The sequence below is a fragment of the Arvicola amphibius genome, chromosome 9 (genome assembly GCF_903992535.2).
Source record: "Arvicola amphibius chromosome 9, mArvAmp1.2, whole genome shotgun sequence".
Classification (NCBI taxonomy): domain Eukaryota; kingdom Metazoa; phylum Chordata; class Mammalia; order Rodentia; family Cricetidae; genus Arvicola; species Arvicola amphibius.
Window position 1 is genome coordinate 92844399 of NC_052055.2, and position 18173 is coordinate 92862571.

At 44.6% G+C, this 18173-nt stretch overlaps 2 protein-coding genes across 3 annotated transcripts; one reads left to right on the forward strand and one right to left on the reverse strand.

The window, feature by feature from the left end:
• Positions 1-919: 919 nt before the first annotated feature.
• On the reverse strand, positions 920-7282 carry LOC119823949 (cytochrome c oxidase assembly factor 5). The gene is made up of 3 exons (XM_038344089.1): positions 7110-7282; positions 5504-5587; positions 920-1296 (listed from the first exon to the last, which is right to left on the reverse strand). The coding sequence occupies exons 1-3, from the start codon at positions 7206-7208 to the stop codon at positions 1255-1257; spliced, it is 225 nt and encodes a 74-aa protein (XP_038200017.1). The 5' UTR covers positions 7209-7282; the 3' UTR covers positions 920-1254.
• A 124-nt stretch (positions 7283-7406) lies between these two features.
• Positions 7407-16870, forward strand: Unc50 (unc-50 inner nuclear membrane RNA binding protein). Of its 2 annotated transcripts, none has more exons than XM_038342656.1 (6): positions 7407-7618; positions 8551-8834; positions 9980-10100; positions 14409-14548; positions 14623-14724; positions 16068-16870. In XM_038342656.1, the coding sequence occupies exons 2-6, from the start codon at positions 8555-8557 to the stop codon at positions 16202-16204; spliced, it is 780 nt and encodes a 259-aa protein (XP_038198584.1). In that variant the 5' UTR covers positions 7407-7618; positions 8551-8554; the 3' UTR covers positions 16205-16870. The 2 variants fall into 2 exon arrangements, with proteins under 2 accessions (XP_038198584.1, XP_038198585.1); XM_038342657.1 differs by having other exon boundaries at positions 7418-7531.
• Positions 16871-18173: the final 1303 nt, after the last annotated feature.

The following is an 18173-nucleotide window of genomic DNA, read 5'->3' on the forward strand; positions in this document are numbered from 1 at the left end:
GTCAGAAGAGACCACACTAAATATTCCACTAACAGATATGGAATAGACAGTCCATAGAAACCAATACATTACTGGCGGCTGAGGGCTGAGAAGTGACGGAACTTCTGGAGTTAGAGAGGTGACTGCTGCTTGCTCTATGAATATACTAATAATCAGAGGTACATCTTTGTGTCGAGAATTTCTCCAAATAAAGCTATCTCTAACAAAGAGGCTTTTTATACAAACATATTTTACAGTTTCTAATCAGAATTACTTTCAACTAAAGTTGAAGCACTTGTGGGAGTGTAGCTCAGTGGTGGAGCACTTGCCTAGCATGCAGAAGGCGTGATCCTCCACACTGCAGACACACGCCAAGTTTGGTACACGGCAGCAGGACTAAAGGGCGCATCATTCCCTACTCCCATGGAGCTCAGTGATTTTCTGGGGAATCCTCGCAGCTTCACACTTTGAGATCAGCAAGTCAACTACACAGTCCCTGACTGCTTTAGCCCCTGTGAACTCTTCAGTGACGAAGAGCTACAACTCCCACTGTTTAATGCCAAATATCAAACTGGAAATTTAGCTTCCTGATGGGTTTCTGCTGTGTTAAGTGATCAAAATAAATTGCCAATATTCTAAACTTTGTTATCACTTCATGCCTTTGATATTTGCTATCTAGAGTTAACATCTGTTGTTGCCAATGTTTAGGGATGAGGCCCATAACTCATCCAATGAGATTGTGAGTGGAGTAGGCACAGAACATGAGGCTGGGATCTAGCCAAGATCATAAAGGTTGGAGCAGGAGCATAACCCAGAAAAGAGCAGAGTGCTTCAGTGGGGTGTGACCTATAGTCCACACAGATCTTAAGGGTGCGGACATTGGCTGATAGTATTCTATTATGAGGAGAGGGCTGTATTAAATTGAAACCAAGACAACAGATTCTATGTCACTAATTGTGTCTTATGGCCTCCTGGATGCACACACCGTGTAATCTGATTGACGTCATCCTTGAACATAATCTTTCCATTAGGCAATTCCCAAAACACATTAAATTCTTAGTCCAAATTGTTCAATTAAATGTATCTTCTATAAGTGACTTCACAAGACAGAATCGTTCAGAAGCAGCATTTATCCATTTTCTCTAGTGCTCTCTGGAGGGAGAACCTGGTCCAGATGTCAAGCAGATGCAGCAGATACTGTGCTTCCTTTTGGCTCTTTTCCGTTAAGGAGCAGAGAAAATCCAGGGTAATTTTCTTGCTTTTACCATAATGTTATCAATATCCTTTTCGTCCTCTGAATCTTGACCTGGTATCCAACTGAAAACAAGCATACATACATTCAATCACATCTGGAATAATAATTTAATCAAACACAGTTCTGGTAAGGGATGTCAGTAACTTTAAGAAAGAAGCAAACTAGCTTCCAGAAAAGTCAAAAACTTGACTGAGCATGCGGAATACCTATAGCCAGCATTCAAGTGGCCAAGACAGAAAAACTGAGCACAAGGTTTCCTGGGGCTACCCATGAACCCTGTACTAACAAAAGAGCAAGTGCAAAGTCAGGAAGAAAAAATAATGAATGGCGCAGTACAAAGAAAAGAAACCACAGTTCTTCCTAAGGGATGACAAAGACTTGTTCCTGTAAAATTGAAATTACATTTACCTTTTTGTTTTAAGTATACTCAATGAATGTCCTACCAAGCCTACCTATGTAAATTCAAATGTACTTGAAAATTTTAAATAACAACTGGAAACATTAATGACACAGGATCATGTTATTTAAAATCCTTGAGTTCCTCCTAGGCTGACCCCAACTTCTTTGACTTCAGCCTCTCAATGGAGCCACTTTCTAAGGGTCACAGGCAGAGAAAAGGCTCTGAAGTCAATATAACTGTTCAGAAATTCCACAGAAAGGAATTATTTTGGAGATAGACCCTATCAGTGAGCCCAATAATAGAACAGACAGCCACTTATTTGTGCTCAGCATGAAGCAGCCGTGAGCCTTTCTGTAATATAGAAATTATACATTTTTATATACTCTGCATTAAACTCAAGGCCTTACACAGGCTAGGCCAACACTCTACTACTGAGCTACATCTCCAGTCCTCTTTTTATATACTTTTTGAGACAGGGTCTTACTAAGCTGTTCAGGCTGACCTTGAACTCACTCCATAGCCCAAGAAGGCCTTAAACTTACTGTCCTCCTGCCTCAGTCTCTTGTAATAGCTGGTATCATAGTCCAGTACCACTTGGCCTAACTGAAAGCCCTATTTTTCAAAAGCAAACATGGGAAAAACATTGGGATGGTTTAACCAACCCATCTTGTAGACCCTGGAACTCATGCTCCGAAACGGAAGAATTAGCCAGATTCTTAAATGCATGTTTCCGGCTTCTCTCACTCAACAGCTAAGTGTGACAGGATGTGTTCTTGAAGACACAGTCACAGGCTTGGAGGAACAGTATGAGAATCACTGTCTGCTCCAGGGACAGTACCTCTTACTGTTATCCAGCAAATCAGACATTTTAAATTCAAAATTATAGCCAGGCATGATGGTGCACACCTTTAATCCCAGTGCTTGGAAGCAGAGGCAGGCAAATCTCTCAGTTCGAGGTCAGCCTGGTCTACAAAGCAAGTTCCAGGACTGTTACACAGAGAAACCCTGCCTCACAAAATAAAAAACAACAAACAAAAAGATATGAAAGGCCATGCCTTTCAGAAATCCCGTAGGCTGCCCACAGACCTTCTCAGCTCTCTCTGTTCCCCCAGACCCAATTCCTCAGTCTCATCCCTAGTGCTACAACAGACACCAGGTGCAGCCCCCCTCCCCCCACACCTGTGCATCCCACAGACCGTCCCTCCTCACTTGTCGCTGCATCTCAGCCTCCAACACCAGCAGGCCTTCCCTGTGAACGCCAGCTGGGCACAGCAGTAAAACAGGCAACACAGCCACCACATTCTCCAAACATCCAGAGAGGAAACAGAATGCAAGAAACAAAACCCCCACCCAACAAAGACAAAACCAGAAATCAGCACCTAGACCTACAATCATCCCAACAGTGGAAGAACACAATCAAAACAGTCAGGGCAATATGTCTCCACTAGAGCCCAGCTATCCTACCTCAGCAGGTCCTGAGTTTCCAGCACAGCTGAAGCACAAGGAAAAACAACGATACGAAGATGACAGAGGTCCTTAAAAGAGAAAATGAATAAACTCCTTAAAGAAATCCAGGAAGACACAAACAAACAATTGGAGGAAAGGAATAAATAAATCCCTTAAAGAAAATCAAGAAAATACAGAGAGTTGAAGACAATGAATAACACTGCTCAAGACCTGAAAATGGAAATAGAAGCAATAGAAAACACAAACTGAGGCAAGTCTGGAAATGGAAAATTAGGACTCTGAACAGGCACTACAGAGGCAAGCTTCACCAACAGAATATAAGAGATGGAAGACAGCATCTCTGGCATTGAAGCTACAATACAAGAAATGAATACATTGGTCAAAGAAAATGCTAAATCTAAAAAATTCCTGACACAAATCATCCAGGAAATCTGGGCATTATGAAAAGACCAAACCTAAGAATAAAAGGACAGAGGAAAGAGAAGAAACCCAGCTCAGAGGCCCAGAAAATATTTCCAACAAATCCATTGAAGAAAATTTTCCATGGAAATCTGCAAACAGCCTAGGCTGATACCAAGAGAAAGGGTTGCTCTCCACAAACGGACAGCCACAGTGGGCCTAATTGCCAAGGACATTTACACAACTCATTGAACATGGAGAAGTCAAAACTGGTGCCTACACGGAACCTTCACCCCTGTGTTCTAGTTTTTTTGGTACAGGAAGGTACTGCACACACTACCAAAAGAGAAATGTGGACACCAACCCAGCCACAAAACCTTAACCTACAATCTGTCCTGCCTGCAAAATATGCTAGGGTAAGAATGGCAGAACTTGTAGGAGTGGCCAACAGATGTCTGATTTGACTTAAGGCCCATTCCACAGAAACGAGCCCATATAGTACACTGCTTGGGTATCCAAGTACCAGAGACTGATAGCCCAAAAACCTAGGGTAAAACCAAACAATAAACGGCTCCTAATGGTGTTCTGATGCATTCATAGATCAGTGCCTTATCCAGTCATCATCAGAGAGGCCTCCACCAGCAGCAGATGGGAACAGATGCAGACCAGAAATGATATGGAGAGTCTAAGTTGGAGGTCTCCATCAAACCCCTCCCCTCAGAGCCCAGGGAATCCAGCAGAAGAGGAGGAGGAAAGATTGTCAAAGTCAGAGGGGATGGAGGACATCAGAAGAACAAGGTCCTCTGAATCAACTAGGCAAGGCATATATGCGCTCACAGAGACTGAGGCACGAAGCACAGGGCTACATGGGTCTATACCAGGTCCTCTGTGTATGTATTATCACCATTAGCTCAGTATTTTTATGGTTCTCTGACTCTTGCTTGCTCTTGAGACTCTTCCTCCTATTGGATTGTCATGTCTAACTTTAATATGGGAGAAAGAGGGAGGGAGGACGGAAAGGAGGAAGGGGGAGAAAGGGGGAGGGGGAGAGGGAGGAAAGGAGGGAGGGGGAGAGGGAGGAAAGGAGGGAAGGGGAGAGAGGAGGAGGGGGAGAGAGAGAGAAACGGAAGGAAGAAGGAAGATTAGGTGAGGAGTCTCCAGGATCTGCTGTTGTCTGATACGATGGTACAGAGGAGCATCTCTTTTACTAATCACTGTGCCTTCCCAATGCCTGAAACAGACTTTCAAATTCCACACAAGCCTAGAGGCTTGCATTTCACACAGCTGACAAAACTACTCAAGGAGGGAGGCAGGAAAACTACACAGGGAGGCCGCCAAAAACGGCAGAACGGTGAGGCACTGCTACTTGAGAGGCGTGCATGGCCAGGCGCCATCTCCCTCCCCTGGGTTTTGGTCTCCTGCATGTTGAACCTCTGTGCCCTCTGCTTCTTCATGAACAGAACGGAAGAGCTCTCAGTATAGTCCCAAAGCCAGCGAACAAACACAGGCTCAAGCCCACCCATGTGCCTTCTTTCCAGGAAGCTAACATTTCTGACTTCATACTTTTCCCATGAAAAGCCTGTTTCCATCCCAAAGATCTCTCTAGATCTTTCAAGTAGAGACCCAGGGACTAGTGATGCATGTCCAAAACACAAACATTGACACTTTCTCCTGGCCGCATAAGGCACAGTGCTAAGACAGTCCTTAGCCTTCCTTGCTGTGTGTAATGGTCAAAAGACCAGAATTCATGCCTCTGCCTGTTGACTCCTCCCATTTCTACTTGCTAAGACTTCACCCTCACACTTTCAGAAAACCGTGAGGGTCAGCAGCCCTGGAGGCTAACAAAGTTGGGGGGGGGGGTGTGAATGCTATCTCACTTTTATCACTGGAGCCCCAAAACTATTATCCAAACCATATCACAACAACCAATTTATGACTATTAAAGCATTCACATTTAATTCTATACAGTTAACCGGAGCTTTTCAAAACGGTTAATCACTTACCATTGATCTTTTACACTCAAAAAACGAATACTGCAGGGCTCTGCAGTGCCCTTCCTTCAAACACTGCCGTGGAGACTTCCCTTCCTGTGACACAGAGACCAACGTCAATGCCTGGGAAATTTGTCCCACAACGCACAAGACAACTATTCTTCCTGAAGAGGCTCTTTTTAGCAAAGTTAATTTAAGCAAGTTCCTAATTCCTTTTTTAATATTCTTGGTGAAGAAAAACAAATGTAAAGATAATTAAATAACTGAGTACTCTGAGTCAGTTTTTAAATTTTATTTTATCTGTATGAGTGTTCACCTGTATGTACAAATGGGTACCACGTGTAGACCTGATACCATGGAGGACAGAAGAGGGTACCAGAGCCCCATGGAACTGGAGTTATAGGTGATTATGCACCACGATATGGGTCCTCATATCCACGCAGGTCCTCTGCAAGAGCAACAAGTGCTCTTAACCACTGAGTCATCCGTCTCTCCGGCCCCCAGAGTCTGAGATTTTTAGAACACCTCGTTAATGTTCATATAAGCCTTCCTGCGGATGAGAACTACAAATTGATGCCTTAAAATGAGACCCTTTTAGGGTTGGTACTAAACACTGCATAAATGCTAATGAGGGGCTGGAGAAATAGCTAAGTGAATGACGTGCTTGCTGTGTAGGAGGTCTCCAGCTCAGCACACACAGAAAAAGCTGGGCGTGGTGGCAGGCGTTTATAATCCCACAGCTGCGTGGTGGAGACCGAGCAGATCTGGTAGCCTAGCCAGTCAGGTTCAGCGACACACCTTATCTCAAATAATCAGGTGAAGGGGCTAGAGCGATGAGTCTGGGCAAGAGGGCTATGCTCTCCTGAGGTGAAGATCAGTAAGTGTTCTGTTGATGGAGCCACACGGAACCTCCCCTCCCCCGCGAGTCCCCTCTGGCCTCCCAGAAGTCATAAAACCTTAAGAAGTCTATCTCAAAGTTGGTTCTGAACCCTCTCCCACCCCCACCCTCTTCTCACTAGCCCCCACTGGAACTTACATTCTTATACCCTGAGTTCATACTTACTACTCCGAGTTTCTTCGAACCCCTACAGTTCCTCGACTGTCTCCTACTGCAGCACATAAAATACAGGCTTATGCTGAATTCCTCCCAGAATGCAATACTGTACGTTTTTAAAGACTGGCTAAAGATCGGCAAGGAGAAACTACGGCACGTCATAGATCACTTCCATACTCTAGAAGCCACGGAATCAAAAATCTCCATCACAGATCAAGTAGCCATACAGTGCAGGAACAGGCCTGCTTCCCGTGGAATGGGAATCTCTGGTGGCGAGTGTCCAAACCCGAGCAGAGTGCCAGCACTCGGGAACCACTTGAACTGAGATGGCTGCATGTTTGCAAAAACTTGAGATAGGGAGGTGCGTCAGTGATCTCCCATTAAACGCCAGCGAGAACTGGGGCCGAGAGCTCAAGAGATCTGGCCGAAGTCTAATCTATCCGCGGCTAAGGCTGCGACCTCCACTCACGACCCGACCGCCCCCGCAGGCCGACGGGCAGCCAGTCCGCTCCGCAGGCCGACAGGCAGCCAGTTGTCGCGGAGCTCTTTCCCCGGACGCGCTACCTGGAGCACACAGGCCGACTGCAGCAGACACGCGCCCAGGTCCTCCTTCACGCCCGCGCACGCGCCGCCCTCCGCTTTGTCCTCGTAATACCGAGGCATGGCTGCGCCCGCCGCCCTTACAATGTCGGAGCACCGTCTTCACCCACGGGCAGCCGCCCGGACGGGCGCGAGCCACGCCCACGGACAGGGTCGGGAGGGTCAGAGACGTCCACAACCACTTCCGGCGGGCCAGCCATAAAAACAGCGCGTCTTGAAGGTGTGCGCATGCGTAGCGGAAGTGAGTGTCCATGACGTCAATACGGGGCGCCGTAAGAGCGGGCTACGTAGCTATAGGGGAAGTAGCCCCGGCGGTGGCTGGGCTCGGCTGCCGGGCGAAGGTGGCGGTAGTCCTGGGCCCAGGGCCAGGCGGCACGGGCCTTCAGGTGAGGCCTGCTCTGTGTGAGCGGGGTGTCATTCGTCCTGACGGCTGTTTCCACGGACAGCGGCGTCTCGGCGGCCTTCGGCTGGCAGTGAGTAACACCAAAGACGCCCCTTGACGTTGGAATCGCAAAAATAGACCCTCTTTATTTTATTCTAAGCTGGTCTGGAGTTTTGCACAGGAGACACGTACCCTGAAACTTTTACATTGCTTGTTCTTACTCGAATGTCACAGGGAGGTTTGTATTTTAATTTGACTGCGGACCTGCAGGCTTGGGGTAATGGAGAGCTGCTGGCGGGGCGGGGCACCGAGGTGTGCTGGCACCTGTGGCGGCGGAGGCTGGGCCGAGGGTGGGGCGGTGACCGGCGTCATTTAGCTTCGAAATAGTTGGACAGGACCCTCCATGCTGTTATTCATCCTACCCAGCTATTGTGGGAGTAAAAGCACCAAGGGTTGAAATTTGCTTTTTTTTTTTTTTTTTTTTAATGTCACATTCTGAATAACCAGGAGCTTACTGTCTGTCTCTGGCGAACTTGTACGAATAAGCTGTTGTTTTTCCTCTTCAATAACATTGCTTTCAGCTTAAACGAAGTTTTTGTTGTTGTTGCTGTTTTGTTTTAAATCCTGGCCAATAAGAACATGGAATTTTGAGTCAGAGTTCCAGTCTTTGTCCTGTCTCCGTAAGGAGGTCATTTCACATCCCTGTGCTGCTTTTTCCTCGTCCTCCACTTTACTTTCCATAATTAGCTAATACAGCTGTCAAAGGCTTGAATGAGGTGAAGGGTGAAAACCCACGGACTCGAGATAAATGGTTTCAGGTGATGGAGAAGAGCGTGGTACTGCCCTTGATGGGAGTGCATTTAACACTTGCCAGCCCCTAGAGAAGCCCCCCGAGCCAGTTCCATTGCTTCTGGCCCCTTTCCTGAAGGAAGCAGGAGAAAATGCCACAACTCTGGAGAGGAGTGCTAGCGGACAGACGGTTCTTACGGTTACATCTAAGAGACATGTTCTTATTCCATCCAGGAAGATGCTACCAAGTACTTCAGTGAGTTCTTCGATGCAGGGGAATGGAGTCTTGAATTCCAGGGATGCAGCGAGACACACGGCTGGAGCAAAGCGCTACAAGTACCTCAGAAGACTTTTCCGATTTCGGCAGATGGACTTTGAGTTTGCCGCATGGCAGATGCTCTACCTGTTCACATCCCCACAGAGGGTTTATAGGAACTTCCATTATCGGAAGCAAACAAAGGACCAGTGGGCCAGAGATGACCCTGCTTTCTTGGTCCTCTTAAGTGTCTGGCTCTGTGGTAAGTATGTGTTAATTTCCAAGCAGTGCAGTTGAGAAACAAATGGGTATTTTATGTGGAGTATCTTTTGTCATGATGTATTGTGGGTTAGAATTTGGGGGTATTTGAAGCTTCCCCCCCTCCGAAACCTTAAAAAGCTGGCAGGAAAGAAAGTAATGTTCTTCCTGATGAGGCTGTGACACAAGCCAGAGTTAACTACTGTGTTGGGACACTGAGAAGTGGGGGAGAGGATTTACTACATATCGCTGCTGTTTCCTTCTTGAGACAGGGTCTAGATACAAAGGCCAGGCTGGCATTGAACTCAGGATCCTCTTAACTCAGCCACGAGTGCTGGGATTACAGGAATATGCTGCCACCACACTCACTGACTTTAAAAACACAAACAAAAACTACTGTGAGCCTATATCAAACTGTGTGCAAAGGAGTGTTGGGATGGGAAATTAGGTTTCACGATGGGCCAGAGCTGTGAGGCTGGGAGATTGTAGTGGTTGTTTTATTTTATTTCTGGAAGGGGGAGAAGAGGGTGTTGGTCGGACTAGGGACAGAAACCGGGGACTTAAACATACCAGGCAAGTGCTCTCCACAGAGCTACACCCCAGCGTTCCGAATAAGGGTACTGTACTGATTTGAACTTGAAAAACCACCTTCAAGTTCTCCTGTACATCAAGTCAGCTCTAGGGTACTGAAGTATGTAGGTGCTTTTCACATTTAACTGGGTTTTAAAATAAGTTGTGTGAGCCGGGCGGTGGTGGCGCACGCCTTTAATCCCAGCACTCGGGAGGCAGAGGCAGGTGGTTCTCTGTGAGTTCGAGACCAGCCTGGTCTACAAGAGCTAGCTCCAGGACAGGCTCTAAAGCTGCAGAGAAACCCTGTCTCAAAAAAAAAAAAAAAAAAAAAAAGTTGTGTGCCTTCTGAGCAGGCTTTGTTCTGAATACATCGTGTGTCGTGTTAAACTAGCCCGTTAATCCAGTCCCTTACCTGCTCTCAAAGGTGGTAGGTATTTATTCCTCTATGAGTTGCATATAATAAATCTTGAGGGTTTATTTCATTGCCCATATTCCACAAACTACATTTGGGCATATGGATGCAGGGACTATTTCTTGTGCCCTAGGGCCTAGCAGTGACTCTTGGAACTTTTATTTCAGTGTCCACCGTAGGATTTGGCTTTGTGCTGGACATGGGATTTTTTGAGACAATAAAGCTGCTCCTGTGGGTTGTATTCATAGATTGTGTAGGTGTTGGCCTTCTGATATCAACTTTGATGTGGTAAGTACCATAATTTGATTTTGTTATATTCTGTTGGGCCTCTGCTTGTTTACTTTAGAGTTGCAGTAGCTAATGGAAATTAAGTCCAAATAGAGTAGCTGAAGTGGCTAGATTGACTGTCAAGATTATTGTAACTTGGTCTCCTGTGTCTGTGCTAGATCAGGAAATATTTGAATGGGTGCTTATTGTCACTATAGCAAATCCCAGAATGGTTGCATCCTGTTCCATCCTGATTTTTCAAGATAGTATTTATGATTCTGCTTGTGTCTGCTTAGCTGCGTTCTGCATTGGTCAGTGGCGATCACTTCCAGCCATGTGAGTGCTTTGGCAGTGTTGAGACCCATTCACATCTGGAGGTTTATCCTTGGACTTTTCCTTTGACTCTTTGACATTAAGTCATTTGTGTTTGAAATGGTTTTGTTTTTAATGTGGCTCCTTCCTGCTGAGAAGAAAGCACATTCAGAGGTCTTCAAAGGCCCTCAGTCTGCTCTTTCTGGGGTTGATTGAGCAACAGTAGTTTGGTGTTCAGCTTCTCACTTCTCTCACAGAGAATGCTCCTGTGTGGTTGGCTTCCTGGGCAGCGGGTAGTAGGTGGAAGAAGTGGACTAGATGGAGGGGGAAGATTGAGGAGGAAGCAGAGAAAACTTGGAGGGCCATTTCACTCTCAGACTGAGGTCCACCTGCTGTCAGTCGTTTTTAGTGTCCTTTATAAATGGGAGTTCATTGTTTCACTAGATGTGGTTAGGGGTGTGGGGTAATAGGCCCTTGGAACCTAGATTTGTTTAGTATATGGTAGCTATTACTATTTTAAACAAAATGCCAAGGCTGTAACTGGAGAGCAACCTTTCATTTTCCTTCATAGCTATTGGTTTTATGGGTCCTGGATAGTTAATACTATTGTGTATCATTAATCTTAATTTCTAAACCCTGGCCCAAGATTAATACTGCTTCTATAAATCAGATACTCATTGTCAAGCAACTTATGGGGCAAATATATAAAGCTCCTAAGAAGAGTTTATTGCAAGTGTTCTACTATGAGTGCAGTGATTCTGGATGGCCACAACACCAAGGCAGCCTGCAGGTGATTACCTTTGGTTTCTGTCTCCCATAGTTTGATCAAGTAGAAAAGGACTCACTGTGTTGTTTGTGAGAATACAGGTATCATAAACCTGTGAGGAGCTGGAAGTAGAAACAATGACACACCCCACCTCCCCCCGCAAAAGAAAAAAAACCATCGCAGAAGTGCCATAGGAACCAACATAAGGCCATTTTTAGGGGAGCTATGAGACAGCTGATTCCTGGTTCCAGGACGTGCAAGTGGCCAGCCACAGTTATGTGCAGTATTGTGGGAGGTCTGGGGACAGGTGATACTAAATAGCTATAAAGAAATGAGACTTGGAAAATAGCCTTTGTGAAACTCAGAAAAAAAAATAGGCTTTTATGTTCACGTCTGCAAGTGTGGGTTGGAGGGTAGAAGAGAAGTGGAGAGCCAGGAGGCTAAGAATGAAGAAAATGAGTTCACATTGTCGAAAATGTCTTCAGCAGGCAGGGAAGGAGTAGAGAAGTAGGATGCCGGGTACAATCGCAGGGGCTCAGGGGACCCCAGAACAGTGTGGTGGTAGGATGGAGAGAGAAGAATTTAGAGCTTCCTGTGGTAACGGGATGTGGTGGCTAGGGAATCAGGGCTTGGGACTGTGAGGTAAATGCCGGTGGAGTGTTCTGGTGGCCATGCTGGGTCAGGGAGCTGCTGGGCTGTGCTGGAGAAGGTGGTGGTGACACAGGCAGATGGAACCTACAGGCGGCAGTCTGCAGGGGTGTCTGTCCTGTTTAAGGGGTGCGCGGAGGTGCAGCAGGAGAGTAGTGATTACACAGAAGAACCGAGGAATGAACTGCATACACACTACCCCAAGTTCCTTTAGCATTCATAATTATGTTTAAATTTTAGAATTTATCAAGTTCCGTGTGATAACAATGTATGTATATGAATAATGATCAAATCAAAGTAATTAAGAGTTTCCATCCCATTTACATCTTATTGGTGTTGGGAAACTAAGTCTTCTCTTATAAAACGTCTAGCCCCACTGCTGTGAGCTTCAGAACTCCTTGCTTCTATTTTGATAGCATCACCCCTACTTTCTTAGCATCTGGTATCCGTGATTCCATTTCCTGTCACTCTGAAGTCAGGTGGTGTTTTGTTTTTTTTTTCTTTTTTAAATCTTTACTTTCCGGGCTTGTTTCACGGATTTTGTAAAATTGAACGGCACATATTCTTGGCTAAAACAGTGTTTGGTAAGTTACAGTTTGCACAAGTGAAGCACTATTTTTTTTTTGGCTTTTTGATAAAACTAAGTATAGACTGTTTATCACATTCTGCCATGCTTGCTTCAGTGTGTTTGTCTTGTTGCGCTGTATAAGTTAGGGTCTTACACTATAGGCTAGCTCAGAACTTACCATGTATCCCAAGCTGGCTTTAAACTAAAAATTGTTCTGCTTTCATTTCCTGCGTGCTGGAACAACCCAGCCCTGTTGTCTGTATTCAATATTAAGACATTAAATTGAGGGGCTGGAGAGATGGCTCAGAGGTTAAGAGCACTGACTGCTCTTCTAGAGGTCCTGACTTCAATTCTCAGCAACCACATGGTGGCTCACAACCATCTGTAATGAGATCTGGTGCCCTCTTCTGGCATGCAAGTATACATGCAAGCAGAACACTGTATATGTAATAAATAAATAAATTAAAAAAAAAAGACATTAAATTGAATTAAAATACAGTGACATAGACTCAGCAGTTAAAGGCGCTTGCCCAGTTTAATCCCCAGGATTCACATTAAGAACTAACTCCAGAAAGTTGTTCTTGGACTTCATGCTATGGCACCTCCTCCCCCCACCCATAAAATGTTGTGTAACATTTTATTCTTTTGGCTTTTGGCAGGGGCTGCCACCCAGCTCCCAAGTAAATCACACAGGAGGCTTATTAGTTATGAATGCCCGACCTTAGCTTCTCTCATTGCTAGCCAGCTTTTCTTATTAACCTGTCTACCTTTTGCCTCTGGGCTTTTATCTTTCTCTTTCTTTATATGTTTCTTTACTTTTTTCTCAGTGGCTTGCTGTGGCTGGCCCCTGATGGCCTCCTCTCCTGTTCTTTTGCACCTTGTTCTTCTTTTATACTCTCTGCCGACTAGCCCTGCCTATCCATGCTTCTGCCTCGCCATTGGACGTTCATCTCTTTATTAGTACCATCAGGTATTTTAGACAAGCAAAGAATCACAGCTTCACAGTTAACCAAATTCAGCATAAACAAAACACACCTGAAAATATTCCCCAACAATAAATGTACATTATAATTAAAAACTCATATTTAAAACCCATTAACATAAAAAAAGACATGTTCACAGATGTTTGTAGAATAGTCCTTTTCATTGAGGATCTGAACATGATAGTTTTTTGGTAGGCCAATTTGTAGAACAGCTATAGAAGCGTGCATCCATACCGTCCTCTGGATGTACCACTAGTCAGCCCCTTTCCCGTCTCCTCCTGTTTCCCTCACTTTTAATGGTAAAGGCAGATGTGAGTCTTGGGTTTTTTGTTGAGTTGGTTGTTTTGGATGTCATGATTCTGGTGATGTCATTTAGGCCTATGGCTTTCAGTATCATCTACACACTACCTTAGACCTTTCCTTTGAACTGCTGGCGTTAAATACATCTTAACTCATGTTGGTAATTAAGCACATGTGGTAGAGCTAATCACAAACCTTGCCCTCCCCTTCATTCTCAGAACTACTATTGGCATCACCAACCGTCCTTGGCTGATAGCGCTGCTATCTTCCTACTTGCTCATCAGGGCAAGACTGTTGTGACTTTCAGGCACACCTCATCACCTTCACTGTTAGGTGACTCAAGTGACAGGCTATTGTCCTCTTATCTGTGGAGTCTGCTCTCAATTGGCCACCAAGGAGACCCTATCAAAACATTTGACATGTCTTGTATCTTGGCCCTGGCTTCTACCATGAGTAAAAGATTGAAAAGTCACAAAGTATCCCCGGGCTCCTGAAGAGCTGCGTTTCCCCGACTAGCTACCTGCTCTAGTCCTTCCTTCTTACAGGCACACACAGGTCTTCTGCTGTGCCTGCACCATCAGAGCTTTGCACCTCTGCCATTCTCCATAGCACCACGTCAGGCTTCTCCCACTAGAGAGAGACATTGGCCTGTCTCCTTGCTCCATCTCTAGAACTTTGCTAACGTGGGACACAGAGGTGGTTGATACTGAGAACTAGTACATTGTGTAAGAAGGTCTCATTTTGCTCTTCAGGTTCATCTCCAACAAGTACCTAGTGAAGCGGCAGAGCAGAGACTATGATGTGGAGTGGGGGTACGCCTTTGATGTGCATCTGAATGCATTTTATCCACTCCTAGTCATTTTGCATTTTATCCAGCTCTTTTTCATCAACCGTAAGTATTTCTCAAATGTTCTCAGTGTTCTTACTGTGTGAAGAGACTCACTATATGCATTTTTTTTCTGGCAGATGTTATCCTCACAGATACATTTATTGGATACTTAGTTGGAAATACTTTATGGTTGATTGCTGTTGGCTATTATATCTATGTGACCTTCCTGGGATACAGTGGTAAGTTTTGGTGGTTTAAGAATGTAACAGGAAAGAGCATAGAGGTTAGCAGTGGATTTTCAGGGACCTGTCAGACTCCATATGATCTTCATAATTTCACAAGTATACTCACCTTATGGCTTGCCCACTGTCCACAAGCAGAGTGGCATGTAACATTTGTTACAACTTCCACCTCATTTCCAAGTTACAGGTGGAAGTCCCTGACCATTTTCTTTCCTGGTGTGGATTCAGGCTCCATGTTATTAACCATGGGCTCATGGTTACAAACCTTCAGTTCTGTGGATGATCCTGGGATCTGCTGATCCCAGACCGTATTTGCAAACTTCCTGCTAAATCTTCTCCATTACTTTTCCTAATGTGAATGAAGAATACTCTTAGGCTGGGAATGAGTGTAGCTCAATAGAAAACCTACCTACTATGTCAAAGTCCTATGTTCAACCCCCGAAATCTTAAGATTGATCTCAGAACCCCCCACAGTGTGGTTTGTTTCACTTCTTTGCTCTTCGGATGACTGGAACCTTAGTATAAATATAAACGGCTTTGTTCCTTACCCGATTACCAGTTTCCCGGGGATCACTTAATCTTCCACTTGCCTTGTTTGGGTATTAGGGTTTTTTCTAGGGAATTTTCAGTTATCTCGAAAGCATTGCAATCCATGGCACTGAAGCACTGGGTCCCTTAGCACCTTCTTATAGCTGTTGAGTATACAGTGTCTAAGAACTGCCTGGGTCAGTGTACGTGGGAACGGAGTTGAATTCCCAGCAACCACAGATGTGGTGCTGGCATGCATGCAGGCAGAATACTGTATGTATATAGGAGATAAATCTTTAGTGTTTACAGTAGAGTGCCTTTTTTCTTCCCTAAAGGTTGAATCATTGATCACCTCAATCTGAGGTGTGTTGCTTTTGCAGTGGAAATACTCTAATGCCTAAAAGTGGTTTTGTTCCATGTGCTATCAGTCTGTGTATGAAAATGACATAGTGAGAGCCATTACTTTGCATGCTAACTTGGACTCCTAGGGCATCTGTCTAGATCAGCAGTTCTCATGGGTTATGACCCCTTTGGGAGTCTCATCAGATAGCCTCCATATCAGATACTTATGATTCATAACAGCAAAATTAGTAAAGTAGCAATGAAATAATTTTATTGTTGGGAGTCACCACAACATGAGGAACTGTATTAAAAGGGCTGCAGCATTAGGAAGGCCCCTCTGCTCAGATGTATCTGTAGTTCTGCAAGCAGCATCATGGTCCTATGCAGTGTGCTCCTTCTTTGGCCCCGGGTGTTGAAGAGCTTTTCTTTGAGCATGTTCATTTGCCACTGCTATCCTGTTTCTTTTCCAGCACTGCCGTTTTTGAAAAAGACAGTGATCCTGCTCTATCCATTTGCACCTCTCGTTGTACTGTATGGACTGTCGCTGGCACTGGGGTGGAACTTTACCCACATGCTGTGTTCCTTCTACAAGTACAGAGTGAGATGAAAGGTGACAGCATTGTAGCTGAACTGCCCGCTGTTGGAGAAGGGATCTCTTGTACAGTCTGTAGATAGCTTAAAGATGTAAAGTTTACAAATTTGAGGTGATACTAACACTATTGTCCAGACCATTCCTGAAAACTAATTAAATGTACATTTCTAATATTTTTAAACTAAAGGATGTAATTGTTTATTTAACCTGAAGCTATACATAAAAATACCAAGGGCATAAGTAAGGGGTAGATGTCACACACTATCTTGTTGCTGGCAAAACGTACAGACTCGCTCTGCCTGCAGTGTGGCTCACACGGGAGCCCCTGTCATTTGAGAACTGTCTGTGTAAGCAGTGAATACCTGTATAGATGACAGCCACTGTCTTACCAGGATGGCATGTTTGTCTTTTAAAGATTCAAGAGGAACCAGCAACTAGTTGAAAAATAGGTTAAATAAACACCATAGTAATAGCACTAAAAAAATTCTATCGGTTCATTTGGTTTGAGCCATTTTTATTAGAAGGAATCTTGATTCAACATGGCTTTTCAAACTTCTTTATTTCAAATACACATGGACAGTCATAACACAGAGACGGTTATGGAAGGCACAGTCAACAGGACATTAGGTTTCAATTATAGCAGCGAACTTGAAAATAAATAATCTGCCTTTAAAAATCCAACAGGTACCTCAAATTATTACTGCATCTATTAACTGTTCAACCCATGAAGACACTGTGAGCAAAGTATGTACAATACATTTAAGGAGGAGAAGGGGGGAAAAAACCTGGTACAGCCTAGCAGAGAAATTCCCTGGGCTGCTCTGAGAAACATCCCCCCAATGCAAAGACAGCCTTTCTGGAAGAGGTGCTCCAGCTGAGCGGCTTTCCCTCCACCGGGGAAACGTGATGGAGAATTTGTGACCCCTACACTGGGAAGACTGCGGGTAACACTCCGGACAGTACTCTCCCAGCAGCCCTTTGTATGGCTCAGGCAAGCTAGAGCAAACAGCATTTCCAGTAAAGACTGGAATGCTAAGCAAGCTAAAGGAACCCCATGCTTTCATATTCTGGGACCAGGTGCTAATTACCAGAGCAGCTGGAGGAAGCAGCCTCCTTAGCATCCGCAAGTGTTTAGCCGTCCCCACAATGAACAAGCCTGTTGAGAGCAGTTGGACCCCGCTGTGCATATTCTACCGTGCTCACCCTGAGGGTGGCTCCTACACACATGCTTCCCCCTCCCTCGAACTCAGGGTCACATGCTGTCTGTTCTCGCAGAAGCCCTTTTAGGTAGTGCAAAAACTGGTAAAGGGAGCATTTCAGAAACAACACTTCATTTAGCTAGTGATGTTACAGGGGTATGTGGGTACCAAAATCCTTGGGTTTTGTTTGTCTTTTTAAAAGACTGGTCATCTTTTTAGCATTGAATGTTCACATGCATTAAAATTGAGCATAGCATATATCTGTTAAGATTAATCATTTAAATCCTCATAACTATCAAAGTTTAGATTTTACAAGCTATAAATGTTGCTACATAGCTTGAGAATGCCCTTTTCTACAAAAGGACTGAGCTGGGACTTAAGATCCCTTACCATATGAAGATGATGACAGCACAGGGCTGTGAGACCTGACAGTGCTTTAACCTCTAAACTCCTTTCCTTCAGTTCTGTTGGTTTCCCTTCAAGGCTATGGCAGTATGGTAAAATAAATAAAAAGCACACTTGAGTGCACCAAAATAAAAATAAACTTCGTTAGCAATTAATGGCTTGGAATCAGAGGGATTTTGGAAAGCATCTAAATACAAAACCTTGGTACATACAGGACTTGTGCTGTGCTAGCTAGCTATTGAACTAAATGGCTTTAAAGAATTAACACTTATAGCCTAAGCGCTAGCAGGTATGTTCAGCCTGTGGCCCAGATCGCAATGAATAGCACAGTACAAAACTGTAAAAACTTAAAGCTGTTTGACATTTTTTTGTTTGTGTAA